At 43.3% G+C, this 17,849-nt stretch overlaps 1 protein-coding gene across 4 annotated transcripts in view; it reads right to left on the bottom strand.

Moving 5' to 3' along the window:
• GOSR2 (golgi SNAP receptor complex member 2) overlaps window positions 1-15,455 on the bottom strand; it is a 19,573-nt gene extending 4,118 nt beyond the window's left edge. Inside the window, exons 1-5 of one of the 4 annotated variants that reach the window (XM_014849422.3) lie at window positions 15,300-15,455; window positions 7,210-7,274; window positions 5,610-5,718; window positions 4,633-4,765; window positions 1,705-1,906 (exon numbers count right to left, since the gene is read on the bottom strand). In XM_014849422.3, the coding sequence (XP_014704908.1) occupies window positions 1,705-1,906; window positions 4,633-4,765; window positions 5,610-5,718; window positions 7,210-7,274; window positions 15,300-15,328 (538 nt within the window). In that variant the 5' untranslated portion in view covers window positions 15,329-15,455. The remainder of the gene's footprint in view (window positions 1-1,704; window positions 1,907-4,632; window positions 4,766-5,609; window positions 5,719-7,209; window positions 7,275-15,299) is intronic. The other 3 variants (XM_014849421.3, XM_044744657.2, XM_014849423.3) reach the window with 3 other exon arrangements.
• Window positions 15,456-17,849: the final 2,394 nt, after the last annotated feature.

The raw sequence follows: 17,849 nt of genomic DNA on the forward strand, positions 1-17,849 counted from the left end.
TTTTCAGATGAACGACACATTAACGAACAACTGAGAGAAGAGACAAGAGAAGTGAGAACACCACGAGGCATCGTGGACAAAAATTCAAAACTGATGTTCTGCCCAGACAATGACTGACAAGCCTCACCAAGAGATCTCTCAAGTCACACTTTAGTGCTGCCAAAGAGCCCAGAGACATGTTCTTCCTAGGACAGTGATGGTAAAAATTACTCTCGCTAAAGATTCTGCCAGGCTCTGAAAGCACAGACTGTTTCATCACCCTATGAAGTTCAAGTATCTAGCTTCTAAAATCACCTGAAAATTAACAGAAATTTCAAAAAATGTATTCATTTTCAACCACAAATTTCCACAAATCAAGGCTCAGCTCCTTCATGCTCTCTCCTATGTTCCTTTCAAATGGTTCAGGCAGAAAATTCCCCAACAGAAGTAGGGGTGAGACAGGTAGAGGGAATCCAGGGACATATAGGTAGCAGTAGGGTCACTGGAAATGCAGTCGGAAACCTCGCACTCCGAGCCCCAACCGCCTCACAGGGTCCGGGCACTTCACTCCTGGTGACAGTGTAGGGGCAGGAGGCGCTGGACTCCTCAGTGATACAGACCTCAGCAGGAAGCTAACATTTGCTTTAATAAGCTCTAACTCCTGCTGGGCCGATGTTAGGGTGGCATGGTGAGTCTTGTCCTAAAACGGTTTTACTGTTTTTCTGAGATATGGGAAGGTGGCCAGCAGTTTTCTAAAGAAAGGGCGGATTAATCATCATGTATCAGTTTAGATTACTGCAGGTGGCTCTTCTGAGGGGAGCACCCATGAAGCCGTCGGCGGCCACACTTCCAGATCATCTGAAGCACCGGGGCCGTCAGCAGGAGGTAAGTGCCACTTGCGGCTCGCATGACCTTCTCCCTGGTGAAGACGGCAGGGGCTGTGCAGAAATGCACTGAAGTCCCGCGGAGCTGACAGGCTCAACGTGGTCCAAGAAAAACTAAGATAAAGCTCGCACTTCCGAGTGACTGCTTCTCACAGCTCAGTGGCTGGGAGTGCTTCGTTCACAGGGGACCACACCCTGATAACAGGCACAGTCCACACCCCGTCATCCACAGGGTTGATACAGGAAAAGGGCTGAGGCTGAAACATCAGACTGACATCAGAGTCTGTGTAATGTTTCTGTAAACCACTCCCGGGGCTTTGAGTCTCAGCCACGGGGCAGGGCTTCTGGGAACACCTGTGACTGGAGAGAGAGTGAAGAGTCGTGCTCTAGAAGCTACCTGCTGCGGTCAACCACGGCAGCCCTGAGACACCACCGGGGGGCTCCGTTACAGCAGTACAAAAAGGTCTCAGGTATAAGGAAGTGACAGAAGGGATCCTATGGGAAAACACCTGAGAGAGACTGAGATGCCAAAGTACTGCCATGCCTTCCTTCTTCTGAGAGTGGAATCTATAAGCAAATTTCTTAGCCTATTATGGGTTCCTCTCGTAATAGTAGTCACTTTCATGATAAGAATAGGAAATGGAAAAAGACCTGGATACCAAGAGATGCCACATTATGGTTCATGGCAAGCACAAGAAACACCTACTGGCAAAGGGAATTTGGTTACTTTTGGATTCGAAATAATTCAACTCCAACAGGAAGGATCCCAAACTCAAAGGCTCTGTCTCACAACCATAATATCACAGTTTAAGGACAGTAATCAAAAAGTAAATGCAGGTACCAAACTGTTGGATGAGGCCAAAACAAAAGGGCTTCTTCCTGTCCCCCAGAAGGGCCCCCACCTTCAAGGTCAGTCTCTGGGCCCTCAGTCCCTCCAGAATACTGTGCCCGCCTCCAATGAGGTCATCCATGCCGTGGTGGATTTTCTGGAGGGAGGAGTTAAACTGCAGTGACTCGTCCATCGGTATGGTGGTGTCAGAGTCCTGTGAAGGAAACGCAGGCACTGGATTAACTTTGCTTGCTGGTCAGCTCCTGGCTCCCACCGAGTCTGACCGCACTGCCTTTTGGTGAAGGCCAAGCCAGAAGAACAGCCAGAGGGAATGGCGCAAGAATCAGAGGAACCTAACAGAGAAGGAAAAGCAAAGCAAAGATCTGAGGTGGCCTCTGTTCACTCAGGGGAAGAGGAACTTCCCTCAGACTTGTCACTTTCCAAATGAGTTCCTCTACACAGTCTGGTTAATTCCTGCCCCAGTGTCATTATCCCCACTTAGGAAAAACTCTATTCTTTTAAGACCTCACTGTGCTTCTCCTAAAGGCTTTCTCTGATCACTGACTCACCTAGCTTGTAGCAAACGTTCCTGCCCTTGGCCTACCCCTTGAGGCGGTATTAGACGTCTGTTTTTGGTCTTGGGTTATTTTATGTATAGCTTATCCCTCCAATTAGACTGAGCCTGACTAAGGACAGAGAGACCATGCTTTCTATTGAAGGCCTAATGGTGTTCGGGATGGGACTATTTTCCTAAGCAGGGAAGAAAAGTCTGTAAAGAAATGAAGGGAGAAAACACTAATACTGATCAAGTGCTTTCCACTTTACATGCTCATTACCCTAGGCTCACTTAATCCTCATTCTAACCTTACGAGGTAGTTACTCTATTATGCCCATTTTAGAGATGAAGACACTGAAGCCCAGAGAGGCGGAATAACTTGTCTAAGATCACACAGAGCTGGTAAGAAGTCCAGCGGGGCATGAATCCCAGTACTGAGTACAGAGCCTACCCTCTTAACCATCCTGTAGGGAGAAACACCAAGACCAATCCTAGGGCTCTGATTTTACACCGAAAGCAGTCTGCACATAGAAGCCAGTCAAGACCTCCCATAATACTCTTCTCTTTCCCACCACCTGATGATCACAAACTCTTCTGTCATGCCAGGTGTTTTTACCACTCTCAATTATCACACAGAGGTTAAACCATCCTTTATATGCTGCTCAAGGTCAGAATCTTTTTTTTTTGCTGAGGAAGATTCACCCTGAGCTAACTTCTGCTGCCAATCTTTTTTTTTTTTTTTTTGCTGAGGAAGACTAGCCCTGAGCTAACACCTGTGCCAATCTTCCTCTATTTTGTATGTGGGTTGCCACCACAGCATGGCTGGCAAGTGGTGTGGGTCTATGCCTGGGATCTGAACCTGTGAACCCAGGCTGCCAAAGTGGAGCATGGGGAACTTTAACCCTAGGCTATGGGGCCGGCCCCCAGAATCACTTTTCATGTGCACATTTTCAATCCCTCCTGCTAACAGGGGAGCTTCTCACAGGTCGGAGTCATGCCTTTTAATTTTTTCCCATGCTTTACTACCTTAAATAGTGTTCTGCATATGGGCAATGCTCAGTGGGTCAAAAGACTTCAGTGTTTGAATTAATCAATTAGAGACTTCTTTTCATTTATTTAACATTTATCGAATGCCTTTTATATACAAATCTTAACCCTCCCATCTGAAAGGGTATAGGTGATGGGTCATTATTTCTCAGATAAATGTATTATAGCTCCAGACTGCAGAATGATCAGGAAGAAGTTCACTGGGCAAGTCAATTTTTATTACGGGCCCACTGTACGTACGGCATCACACCAGGCTGGTAAGAAACAAAATAACTCTAAGCAATCATCCCCAGCCTAAAAAAGCCCAAATACCCAATGCCATAACTATCAAAAGCTTACACAGTATCTTTTAGTGTGTTGTATAGTTCATTACACTTTTGAAAGGCAGCTATGCTTACAACTATACCACCAACACGTCTCCATTACACTTTTGAATTGTTAATCATTGTCACTTGACTGCTTACTCTAGAGAAACAAAAACTGCGTAGGCACATTCTGAAACACTCAGGGAAATTTACTACAAGTGTGGACACAGTAAGAGTTAAACATCTGCAAAGTGGGAACTGACTTGAATTCTGATGGCAGGCTTAGAAAGCCAAGACCTCTTTAGAAAATGAACCTTTCTGTAAAAAAAAAACAAACAAAACCCAAAACAAAAAAAAACAAAACCCCAAACCCCCCTAAAACCTACCTCATTTGGTGGAATATATTATGCAGGACACAAAAAAGGCCAACATGTTCTATAGCCATGTCCAGGAAATTATTCTACTGAGACTAAAGGGCAGGGACAAAAGTGTTCTAAGAAATCAAATAAGCAAACCAATAGGCCCTTTTCAAACAGGCTCAAGCCAAGCCATCCATCTAAAACGAAGTATGTGCTAACAAATTCCCCCAAATTGCTGCTCAGACTAGAGACAAAACCATTTTAATGCATCTGACACTGGAACCACACACATACACAGCACAACGGCAACTGCCTGAAGGCAGCTGTGAAATGCTGCCCTTACTACAAATGGTCTAACTTCTAATCATCTGTCTCCATCTGATCAGAAAAACGTTTCCACCATGTGAACTTCCAACTTGCTACATCGGACCAGTCAAACCAGGTAATTTTCACCTCTGCCCAGTCCCTCAATTTAACTGCTTCCTCTTCAGGATTTTGTGTTAGAAAAAGAGATCCCCCGTCTAGGGCTAACCTCGGTGGCAATGCACGAAGCCCACTGCCTTTCCAGTTGTCTCCTCCAGACGCCCCCTAAAAGAATGATGCTCAAAGACCTGAGCCCCAGCTCCAACGAGCCATCAAGTACCTGCAGACCCCCGCCTGGCGCCTGGCTTACGTTAGTGGTGAAGGTGCGAGACAGAAGCTCCTCTCGCTGTCTCTCTTGCTGCTCCCTTGTGTATCGCTGATGCTGGAAGTTTCTGAGAGCAGTCTGCAGGTGCTGGACATCATACTTTAACTGGTCAACACGACTGGAATTGATAGAGAGAGAGATTAAATTCCAGGAACCCAGGGCAGCACAACTTGAGGTAGCTGAGCTTTTTATTCAGGAAAGATGTTTCCTTGCTTCTCCCTAGACCACTCCAAGCCATCCCCCCCAAATAATCTTATCTTGACCAATGATGTTGAAAGTAAAGAAGTAGCTTGCGGTTAAAGTAGGGTTGTAGCACATAAGATTTCAGCAGCTTTACTTAAATATCTGCTGGCCTCTGATTCTGGATGCGTGACAGGGAACAGGTGACAGGAAGCAGGTTCAATGACCTCTTCTGACCTTCTATGTATTATATCGCTCCCCTGGAAGAAGCCCAAGGGCATCTTTGGAGTAAAGCATCAATGAAGTTTCATAAAACTTTTGGGAGCAGGGACTGGGGGGGAGGTGGTGAGACTGGTTTCATATTAATTTCATGAGGGAATATCAAACATTAGATCAGTATTTCATTATAAATAGACTGACTGAAGTGATTAAGAGCAAGATTTCATTTTAACCTAAGCATGTAGTGTGAACCAAAGGGCAGAGTAAAACTCCCTGGCAGAATGAGTCTCAAGTGGCCATGGGTCTGGTCAGACAAAAAGTACTGGAGGCAAAAATTTCAAAGTGACAGCAGTGAGGTAAGAAGACACCAGGCTCCTGAGCTACCAGCCTCACAGGCTTTCTACTCTGAGGGAGTATGACTCAAATAGAATTGTGCCCTTTATGGGGACTTCATCTTTGCATAGCCTCAGTTTTTCAATGTATAAATGGATTTTCAGAACATTCCACAGCCTCCCCTGGAGGAAAGGGCTGCCTCAACAAGCCTGGGGTGTCTGAGCACTCACAGTTTGGCGTTCTGTCTTTTGTTAGGGGGCTCCTTGCTGGACAAAATCTCAAGACGTTCTAGATGGCTGAATATCTGGTCTATGCTTGCTTGGATTTCGTTTTCTACCACTGCACAAAAGAGAAAAAAAGAATAATTGCTGGAAAAGAGATAGTGAACTTAAATTAGAATGATAAATCAAACGTGTTTTTTTCCCATATCCAATAAACTCAAAAAAAACATATTTCAAAAAGGAGAAAAATACATACAATACTGAATAATAGAAAAGATTTCAAGTTATACTAAGTGACTTTGTAAATGTTATTTCAAATATATATATAGCTGTTAATACCATAACAATGTAAATTTTTTAAAAAGCTGAAGATAAATCTGTAGAAATAAATTTCCCGCCTTAAGAAAATAAAATGCACATTTAAAGTTGTCCAAATAAATATTTTAAGAAAAACCAGTATTTTCTGATACAGAATGAGGTCTCTTTTCCTTTGAGATTATTCTCAGATATGGGTTATAAATATCTGGTAAAAAGACTGCCAATTGAATTCCCTACAGTAATGAGGTTTTAAAAAAAAGCACAAGGAGAAGATTAGTATGTGAAATGCTGAGAAGAGCTCCCTGAAGGCTTTCTATAAGAATGGGGAGGCTGAGGCTGGAGGCTCCAAAATAGACCACATATCAATAGGAAAGGTCCAGGAAAGAATCCACAGAGGTAAAGATATGATAAATACAGTCATTTTCCTTATCCCTTTTGATAAACAGTCAAAATGACCTCTTTTCCATTTCTTATCATGTAACAATGAGATTCTTGGGAAGGCAAACAGTCGATGGAGAAAAACTAAACTGTGCACAAAAAAATGCATCCAGTTTGCTTCTTGCCCAACAAAAAAATGACAGTAAAAAGAGCAATGTCACCTTCCTAGCTTAGCCTACAGCTAACAGATACAGTTTAGATTAGAACAAGGTGGGGTACAGAACCAAGAGATGCTTTTGAAGCTGCAGGAAGAAGACATGAGACAATAGGAGAAACAGGCATGGGGAGGGCCAAGTAGTGTGGTGAGAAGACAGCTCCTGCAGTGCAGGGGTAACCAGTAGTGTCTGTCTGGCCGACTCAGGAAAAGCACCTTTTCATGTAATAGAAAAGAAAGTAAAAAACAAAAAGCAGCACTCTTCTCAAAAGAAACCATGGTGTGGGAACTAAACTAATTACTATTGCTATTCATTTCTGAATAATCCTCCTAAAAAGTCACAGTTCTCAGCTCAGAAGAAATGACCAATTCCAGTTAAACATCTCTGAATTTTTATGGAGTACATTCCTTTAAGGACTAGGTAATTAGATTAAGACAGATGGAAGAAAGAACTTCCATTCCCATAGGGCCATGTCAGGTTGAGTGGAGGGGTAATGGGGGATAAGGCTTGTGGGACTCCAAAGGGCACACTCAGGGAAATCAGTGACTTTGCCATCGGGGCTTCTGTCCACCCTCAGAACGAAACTCATTCCACGCTGAATCATTAAGCCCCCAGGGCAGAAATGCAGTCAGGAAACCCAGCCCATTAGCACCGTGTCATCAGAGAAAGGACTCTGGTCTCCATAGTTAATTACTCACAGTGCAGAGACTGCTTGTCTGCTGTCTCCAGGCGTCCCATGTGAGACTGGATCTCGTGGACCCGCCTATCAAAGGAAGAGGGAGGAAATGAGTGAGACAGGAGTAATCAACAATGCTTCAGTCAGGAAAGACAATTTTTCTGATGCTAACATGTAACTGATTTAAATTGACAGCATCACTGAACTGTAAAATTTGTATGTGGCACTTTAGGCCACATGTTTTGGCATGGTTTCTAATAGTTTAAAATTAATATTAATAACAATGCTGATAGGCAGCATTTATTGAGTGCTTACCACATCCAAGAAATTCTGCAAAGTCAATAACCTTGTGAGGAAAGTACTATTATCATCCTCATTTTATAAATAAGAAAACTGAAGCCCAGAAAGGTTATGTAACTGTTCAAGGTCACAGAGCAAGTGATAAACCTCGATCTGGACCCAGCCAATCCCACTCTCTGTTCTTTGACCCAATGTGCTGAGCACTGGTCTGTGCTAGGGAGAGCCAAAGGGCAAAAGAGATATAATCCTTGTCCTTGAGAAACAATGTAATTAGGAATGACAGGCCAGATAGACACCAAAGTCCTAAGAAGATTGAAGAGAACACTAACACATAGAAGTGTAAACAGAAAGCAAGCTGAGGAGCCATGCATAGTGGTGCCAAGCAAAGGCAAGTAAATAAGAGTAAGCTGGGGCAAGTCACGTGGGCGGAGGGAGTTCTGGACATCATCGTGAAGAATGGAGACACGATTTGGTATGGGAAGATATGAAGAAAATGATATGCAAAAAGGCATGCAAGGCATGTCATATGGATTCCAAGCAGGTTGGCCTGCCTGAGAGAGAGTGGGGGTCAGAGGGGAGAGGCAGAAGAGGCCATTAGTTGGAGGAAACCATCAGAGGAAGGCCCTGAAAGATAGGGATCTCTTGTTTGGTAAACATCCTTCCCTGGCAAGATGAGGTGATTGCCATCTCATCTGGAAATGCAACACTGTCCCCTGGACCTCTGCATGGTCCCAGACATCGGGCCCCAGAGCACTGTCCGGAGGCTCCCCAGGGCTTAGCCAAGGTCACCCTGAGGGCCCTTCCTAGTGGTCCTCTGTGGTCAGGCCTTGGAATATTGCTTATGCTACCCCAACAACCACCTTCTGGGGCTTCTGGTCTCTCCACATTAGAGCCACATGAAAGGGGCCTGCAGAGCTCTTATATCATCTCCAATCCTTGAGGGAAAGGTCAGCAACCACCCTCTACCATAAGCACCACAAACCGTGACCCCAAATTTACCAATGTAAGCCAGGAGCTCAAACTGGGTTTCAACGTGGCTCCAGTCTTTTCCAGGGCTTCCCTGCAGCCCCTAAATATGACCCCGGCATCAGAAGCTGGCCAGCTCTCTAATGACTCTCAGAATGCTCCTGGGCAAGATCTGCAGCCCTGAGAGGCAACTAGAAATCACTACTAGAGTCTGAGACCAGACTGCTACTTCAGTAAGGTAAATCTGAATATTTGAGAATGGAAGCACCTGGACATATGGAGGCAGATGTAGGAATGCAGCTTGAGGTAACCATGGAAACAGCGATAGAGGACTGGACAGCAATGCTGATGGAAAGGAGAATTAGGACTTCATTGAAGGGCTGAATGTAGGGAGTGTGGTAAATTTTCAATAGTAGCTTAACACAGCAAATCTGAAAATTAATGGCATTATCGATGGAAACAGGAAAGTAATTTTAAAAAGGGGAGCAAAGAATAGCCAAGACCACTCTGAATAAGCATGAGAGGAACGACTTGTCCTACCTGCTATTAAGATTTATTACAAAGCCATAATAATTAAAACAATAGGGTAGTAGTGCAGGGACAGACAGAAACCCTTACCCTAACCCTAACCCTAACCCTAACCCAAGAGGAAAGAAGAGAGGCCAAAAACAGTCCTACATATTTGGTGACTTGGTGCCATACATCAGTGGGAAAAGAATGGATTACTATACATGCTGACGGCTCAGTTTGTTATCCATATGGAAAAAAGATACCTCACGTAATACACAAAAATAAACTCAAGATGGTTTAAAGCTTAAATGTGAAAAGCAAGGCTTTAAAACTTTCTGAAGAAAATATAGGAGTGCATGTTACAACTTCAGATTAAAGAAGGACTTCTTAAGACAAAAAAACCAACTACTTCCCAAACCCCACAAACTACAAAAGACTGATAAATTTGACCACATTAAAACAAAAACTTTTTTTTACACCAAAGGCACCACAAAGAAAATAAAAAGACAGGCAGAGACTGGAAGATATCTGTGGCAAATAACAAAGGACTAATGTCCAGAATATACAAAGAACTGTTACAAGTCAATAGGAAAAGTCAAACAAAGCAATTTTTTAAAATGGGCAAAGGGCAACTGACAGAAAAGGAAATCTAAAAGGTCAATAAATATATGAAGAGACACTCTACTTTACTAGCAATCAGGAAAATTCAAATTAAGAATAACGAAATATCACATTTCTCCCATTAGGTTGACAAATATTTTAACCTTTAAGGATGGGGGATTCATTGCAGGCTAAACAACGGTACCCAAGGGATGCTAGAAAAGATTTCCAGCTTCCCACTATAGGACTGCCTTTGACTCTACATTTTGTCCAACATTTAAAAAAAAACCAACTTATGAAATTTGCACGATTCTGTGCGATAATAAGTGGTTAAGACATTGTACCACAAAACATATATTAACATTTTTCATTTAGGCTAAAATAGTAAGATGAAATTTGTAAGGGATGAAAAGCATTGTGACTTAAGATTAAGAAAAAAATCAATTAAAGGTTTCCCAATGGATGATGAACACGACAACTGGGGAAGAGATAAGAAATCAAGTCATGAAGAGGAATGGTCAAAAGAGCTAGTGAAAATAAGCCTCTAAGAAAAGACAAGAAAAAACTAAACTAAAATGGGGCGGCTGGTGCTCTTCAAATATCTAGGGTTGACATGTAGAAAGAGGAATGGCCTTGTTCTCTGTTGCTGAGCCTTAAGGGAGACCCAGAACCAAAAGGCACAAATTTCAAGATGACAGATTTCAGCTCAACACAAGAAAAAACCCAAGAACAATTATGAACTATCTCTTCAAGAAAAGGAAAAAAAATAAATAAATAAAGAGCTCCTGCATGTTTAAACACAGGATACATGAACTGTCTTGGGTTTTATGAAGGGTCTTCCTGACCAAAGTGAGTTGGAATGGAAGACCTTGCCAGCTTCTTTCAATTCTTAAATTCTATGAGGGCAGAGGGAGAGATGATGCCAACACCCACAAAACCCTATAAACACTCTTCAGCTGGCTTTTACTATTTTCTAAGCTAAAACGAATAAACTTTAAGTTGCAGGGAAACACTACTGACTGTTCCCACCCAATCTCTATTTGCTTTGAATGCACTAGAAAAGAAATCACCAATAAAGTGATTCCAATCTCTATATTTCACGCCTGACAGGAAATAAATGCAAAACAACAAAGCAAGTATGAATAGCATGGTGGGAACTACTATATGCCAAGTGGTAAATCTATTTTAAACTGAAGTGGGAATTCAGACAACACACTCGAAGCCAATAAGGAAGAGGTGATACACAAGCATGACTTGGGAGCGTGTACACTAGAAATCAGAAGTCCTAGCCCTGTCTCGCTTGGGGCCCATGGGAGGTTTGAGTGATTACATAACTAAGCAGAGACCTAGCAGCAAGTAAGCAAGGGTCACCGTTGCTGATTTTTCTTTTTAAAGATTTTATTTTTCCTTTTTCTCCCAAAGCCCCCCAGTACACAGTTGTGTATTTTTAGTTGTGGATCCTTCTAGTTGTGGCATGTGGGACGCCACCTCAGCATAACTTGATGAGTGGTGCCATGTCCGTGCCCAGGATTCGAACCAGCAAAACCCTGGGCCGCCGAAGCAGAGCATGCAAACTTAACCACAGCCATGGGGCCGGCCCCATGCTGCTGATTTTTTTAAAAAGTTCTGTAGAAGATCTGGGAAGAATTTTAAAATGTAATTGCTTTTTAAAAGTCCACAGAACTATCCCTGCCCCCCATCATATACGCCTACTTTGCATTCATGCTGCCTCTGACCACCATGAGCAGGAAACAGGGTTTGCAGTTAAAAGATCTGGGCTGAAGTGCTAGTTCCACTACGTAATAGCTGAGGGACATGGAACAAGTCATGTAACTCCCTGGTGCCTCAGTCTCCTCAACTGTTAAAGAGGGTACTAATAATCACAACTATTTAAAAGATCACAGATCCAAATGCAAAATAAAATTGCTGTGTAACCCATACAGCATCACACAAAAGTTTGTTTTTACTTAACCTAAAAGTAGTGGGAACCATCTGATCACTTTCACCCCACTCACTTGCCTCTACTATATTCAGCCTCTCATCAGAAAGCAAAATCAAAAAAAGGAAAAACTAGTTTTGAGATAAGGGAATAGTTTTTAAACCCAGCTGTTCATCAAAATCACCTGGAGAGCTTGTTCATAATAGAGCTTCTTGATATGGTATATACATACAGTGGAATACTACTCAGCCATAAAAAATGACAAAATCCTGTCCCATTTGCAACAACATGGATGGACCTTGAGGGTATTATGTTAAGCAAAATAACCCAGACAGAGAAAGACAAACACCGTATGATTTCACTCATATGTGGACGATACACAAACACATGGACAAAGAGAACAGATTAGTGGTTATTAGGGGGAAGGTGGATGGAGGGTGGGCACAAAGGGTGAAGGGGAGCACCTATATGGTGACTGACAAATAACAATATACACCTGAAATTTCAAAATGTTGTAATCATAACCGCAATAAAAAAATTAAGAAATAAAAATAGAGCTTCTTGTGCTCCAAACCTACTGAATCAGAATCTCTAGGGATAATAAGGTCCAGGGCACTGAAGGCTCCTGGACTACACAGGGGACAAATACGGGCACCTTCACAACCACCGGGATCTCAAAAATAGAAGCCTGGCTATTAGCTCCTCTACTAAAGTTCATCCTAATGCAGCATTATTTAAGTGTAAAATGTTTATTGTAATATTCACCTTTTTTCACTCATTGTTCAGGCAGTGCAGGAGTTTTCAGGATACATAATTTTAAATGTTGATCTAATTCCAATGTAGTTTCGGGGACATGGCAAGAGATAACCACAAAGTGGATTCAAAGTTCCAGTAAAATTAGTATGTTCTGTTATTGTTGTGTCAATTGAGCCACAGTCATTAATTTCTGCAATTGCAAAAGTTAATTGCTGATGCTCAGAGGACTCCATATGCTTCCTTTTAAAGACATTCAATCGCCAGTATTATGGAGCTGAAAGGAGCTTTACAGTTTAACCAGCTCAAAACTATCCTTTTATAACTGAGGAAAACAAGGCAAAGAGGTCTAGAACCAGAAGTCGCAGTCCTGGCGTAGCACTTAAGGGGAAAGGTAGATGAGAACATATTGCAGCGTGAAAGAAGGTAAACTCCTGGTGGGCACGGCTGTACTGTCTACACTGGGAATGGTGCCCAACCTATAGTAGGCGCTCAATAAATATTCACTGAATGAACGAGTGACTGCCTAGAAGAGGGCCAAACAGTGGTAGGCCAAATCTGGCCCACGGTCTGTTTTTGTCCGGAAAGTTTTCTTGGAATACAGTCACATCTGTTTGTTTACATATTGTCTCATGGCTGCTTTGCTGCTGTAACAGCACAGTTTGAGCAGCTGCCACAGAGACTGTATGGCCTGCAAGGCCTAAAATATTTACTATCTGGCCTTCGACAAGAGAAGTTGGCAAGCCCTGCTAGAGTCTGAGGGTCCACAGAGCCCAAGGGTCAGTTGTTGGAGGCCTGTGGAGGTAAGCAGTTCATCCACACTCGGCCACAAATCTTGTTTGGGACACCATTTAGTATTTCAGTATCCCAACTCTCCCTAAGTTTACACAGGATTGAGCTACTCAGATTACTCTGTGACCAACTACCTGCTACACTGATAACAGGTAGTCTGAGACTCTCTGAACAAAATTATTCTTGATAATAAACTGGGTCATGGCCTCCTCAGCAACACTGTTTAACCAAATTAACTAAGCAGGTGAGACTGCACATCACAGATTAACTTCAAGGCACTACTCAGCCCACTGTGCCTTGCTACTGTAGAAGATCTGCCCTTTCTTAGTAACATGAGCATGATTTTCTGTTTCATTCCTTTTCCAACTGACTCACAGGTCTAATTTTTTAAGTCCCTATAATTTTTATGTGAATAGGGCTCCCCAGAGTAGGAGCAAATTCTGCTACTCTAATACCATTACAAAACAGCTTCTGTATTTTCATCCATCCAAACCATACATTTCATCACTAAAGTAGAAAGAAAGAAACCCATAAAGTTAGAAAATGAAACAGTAAGAGGATCATCCTCCTCTTATTCCTAATGCTCCTAAGTATTTCCCTTGTTGTGAATTCATTAGGGAGGGGGGAGCCCCAATTTTACTTCATTTCCAGGCGCTGGGGACATGATTTTAAGTGTTTTCATCACAACAAAACGACAGCATAAATTTGAAAGTTGTTACAACATGATAGGTATAGGTATACACTCCAAGAAACTGCAAACAGACACTAGATATCTGTACACCAATGTTCACAGCAGCATTATTCACAATAGCCAAAAGACGGAAACAACCCAAGTGTCCATCAACAGATGAATGGACAACAAAATGTGGTGTGTGTGTGCGCGCACGCATGAGGGTGTGTGTACACCCCACCACACACAGACAGGAGTATTAGTCAGCCATAAAAAGGGATGATATTCTGACGCATGCTACAACATAGATGAACCTTGGAAACATTATGCTAAGTGGAATAAGCCAGACGCAAAAGGACAAATATTGTATTATTTCACTTATATGAGATACCTGGAATATGCAAATTCAGAGACAGAAAGTAGAACAGAGGTTACCAGGGGCTGGGGGAGGGAGGAATAGGGAGGTACTGCTTAATGGGTACATGAGTTTCTGTTTGGGATGATGAAAAAGTTCTGGAAATGGGTAGTGGTGATGGTTACACAACAGTGTGAATGTCACTGAATTGTACACTTAGAAATTGCTAAATTTTTAAATGGTAAATTAAATGACAATGGTAACTTTAAAAATGAAAAATTAAATGGTTAACTTTTAAATGGCAAATTTTATGTTACGTAGGGTTTATGTAACATAAAAAATAAAATCATACAAAAAACAAGTCATACAAACTTTTTGTCAAAAAAATTAGATAGGTATGACTCGATTACCATACTGAATTACACATCTCAGCAAGTTCCAAAAATGCAGGACAATATGAATAACGGACACAACTAAGGAATTTAACTTATGAGAAGCTGACCCAAAATTCGATTTCCTTAAACGTAACCTGTAACTAAATATGAATACCGAACGCTACTTGTATAGCGGTTTCCTTGTACCATAAAAATAGGTTTTTAGAATAAACCAAATCAGAATAAAAGAAAAAACATCACAGTGTAGCAGCGACAAGATTAGAGTCAGTCAAGAGTAGGGACTGACATCACGTAGGAGCTCTGAGCTATAGTGAAACTTTTTCTGACAACCTTAGCTCAGGGATGGATCCTTCTAAATTGCCTAAGGAGATCCTGTTTATACCGCTCATTTACTCTCCATCTCATGCTGCCACACGTTAGATCTTTTTTCGTACGTGCCTTGATTCTCCAACTAAACAGTAAACACCTCCGTGCAGGGGCCCTGAATGCCCACCAGTTCTATCAACCCAGAGCACTGAGTTGGCAGGTGCTGGACAAAGTATTACAACCGGTAGGTGCGACTTTCCCTTCCTCTACTCTACTCAGCAGGTAGTCAAGGCCTCGAAGATGCTAGGCGCCATCCGGCCCAATGTCCCCGGGGCACCACGCCGGACCCTCGGTCCACCGCTGACCTGGGCATCCCGCCAGAGACGGAGCACTTCCGAGCTGTCCCTGGCAGTGCCCGGACGGAAGGACTCGGCCTCCGCATTGGCCGACGCCCGAAGCCCCAGCCCAGGGGTCCGGCCTTGCCCAGCCTGGCTTCCCCCTGCCCGTGCCCCGACGCGGCCCTCACTTGTGCGTTTGCTGGTACAGCGGCTCCATGTCGCCGGCCCCGCCGGGTCCGGCTTGGGCTCCCTCAGAACACGTCCTCACAGCCCCCCTTCCGGCTTCCGGCTTCCGGTCGTAGGACCCTCGCTCCCAAGCCGGCCGGGGCTGCCCCCACGTGCGCCCGACTACCAGTGGGGGCGAGACAGGCGAAAGGGAACGGGAAAAGAAGCCTGGAGAAGGTGGTTAAGTGTAGTCAGAGGTTCTGCCCCAGATGGGGGACGAGGAAGTATAGGTTTTGACAGGAGGTTGTCTCCAGCATTGAGTCAGGCATTGGCGAGGGCAGTCACAGAGTACTGACGTGAGGTCCTCAGAGCAAGGTGAGAGGAGAGCAGGCGGGTGCTTGCTCTGCGCTGGTGGAGGAAGGCTGGGAGGGTTTCGCTTGGCTTCGAATTAAACTGTTTAATTGTGGGTCTGGAGATTTCGCTCTTCACTGCAGTCTCTGGCGCAAGCTTCTCTTATCTCAAGTTTGTCCATTCACTCTCCCGCCCATCCCTCTTCCCCCCATTTATCCATCCAATAAACTAGCAATGAATGAGTGGTTACTATGTGTCATGTGTGCTGTGGAGAAACAGGCTTCCTCCGCCCTCAAAGAGGTCGCGATCTAGGAAAGGAAATAAGATATGTGTACAAATAAACATCTTCAGGCTAGAAAGTCCAGAGATTGAGCCAAGCTGGGGTTCGGCTCCGGTAGGGGATTCAGGAAACACTTAATGTAGGAGATGGTATTTGAGTTAGGACTTAAAGGATTTGAACACTTCGGCCTCTCCACATAGACCTAACCCATTTCCATCCTCCCAGGCTTATCTGCAGTTCCTCCCAAGGGAGGAGATGTTCCTCTTCCTTTGACAAGTTGATGCTTCTGTTTTCCTGTATGCTGGATCCCACCCAGTTTTGTGTCCGAAGAGGCTGTCCACCCATGTACATCCTTAACATTTTTGCACTTATTCTAATATTTATTTATTAGTGAGCACCTACTATTACCAGACACAGATATCGGGGGTAGAAAGACAGCCCTCAAATCTCTCATCTCTCGTAGTCCGTTCTGAGGACTAACTATGCCTTCAAACTATGTTTTCAGGTAGAGTAAGTGCTACAATTGATACAAAATACCATTTCTTTGGAGAAGAGCAAGAAGGATTCTTGGACTAAATAACATATGAATCAATAGAATCAGTGGAGTTTTAACAGTCTTGCACACACTAGCCACTCTGTAAATGTTTATTTTACTGGCTTAGTGGAGATGAAGGGAAGGGCATTTGAGGCTGAGGGGATAGCTTGAGCAAAGGCAAATAAGTGGAAAAAACGTAGATCTCCTGTGGCTGGTTTGGGGGGCTTGGGGCAATAATAGTACTAGAAGGAAAGTTAGAGCCAGATCATGGGGAATCTTAAATGTCATGCTTAAATTTTTATGTATAGATTTTTATTCTATAGGTAGTTGGAAGTTATCAGAGGTTAGATAGAAATTTTCTCAAAGAATTTTTATGCCTATATCTCTTTCTTCTTTGGACCTCACAGCATCCCTGTGAGGCAGGTAAGGCAGATAAGGAAATTGAAGTCCAGAGGACCTCCCCTCTGTGTCTCAGTCTCTTAGGCCTTTGTATGGTTGGGCCTTCCTCTAAAGAGAAGAAAACTCCACCAGTCCACCTCCCTGAACTTTTAACCTTTATCCCATTTCTTTTTCTTTTACGGCTAAACTGCTTGGACAATTGGTGTACACTGCCGACATTCTGCATGGGTGCCTTGTTCTCCAGCCTCTCCTAGAACTGTTTTCTAGGCTCACCAGAGTCCACCTGACTTAGTCCAGTGGTCTCTTTCCATGAATCATCCTACATATATTCGTGGGGCTCATAGTATGTATCAGGCACAATGCAAGGTGTGGGGTACAAAGATGAGCAAGATGTCAGTTTGCCATAGAAGTTCTTTAATATACTGGGAGGGAAACATCTGCACAGATAATTAGAATACTATGTGGTGAGTGTGGGATACAGTTGACTAGGAACTATGGGATGAGAGAGGAGGGACACTTAGCCTAGTTTGGGGATTCAGGAGGGCATCAAAGAGGAGATGATACCTCAACTGAGTTTTCATTTATTTATTTAACGATGGTTACGTCCTTACTCAGGATGCTGCATCATCCTTCACACTGCCCATGAATGCTGACTTCCAATGACCCAAAGTTTGCTACTGTGTTTCATTGATGATGACACTAATGCCATGTTTTGCCTAGAGTATGCAGGTAAATATGAATAATAATTCACTGCTCAGAATTTTGTAGTGTAAATGTACAATAATATTTCTTCCAACCATGTCTTCTCTTGAATTCTTTAGGCCTTGATTGCTGCATTCCTAGAATATGATCTCTTCCAGTGTTGACTGCACCCCTGTCTTCCACACACTGAAGCCAGTTGTCAGGGGAGAAAGGTGGTTAGGCTAGGGACCCATGGGTGGAGGAAGAAGAGAAGTCCTATTCATGCAAGGAATATATGGCCCTCACCTGGCCCTGCTTAAGAACCAC

This window comes from Equus asinus, chromosome 13 (assembly GCF_041296235.1).
Source record: "Equus asinus isolate D_3611 breed Donkey chromosome 13, EquAss-T2T_v2, whole genome shotgun sequence".
Taxonomy (NCBI): domain Eukaryota; kingdom Metazoa; phylum Chordata; class Mammalia; order Perissodactyla; family Equidae; genus Equus; species Equus asinus.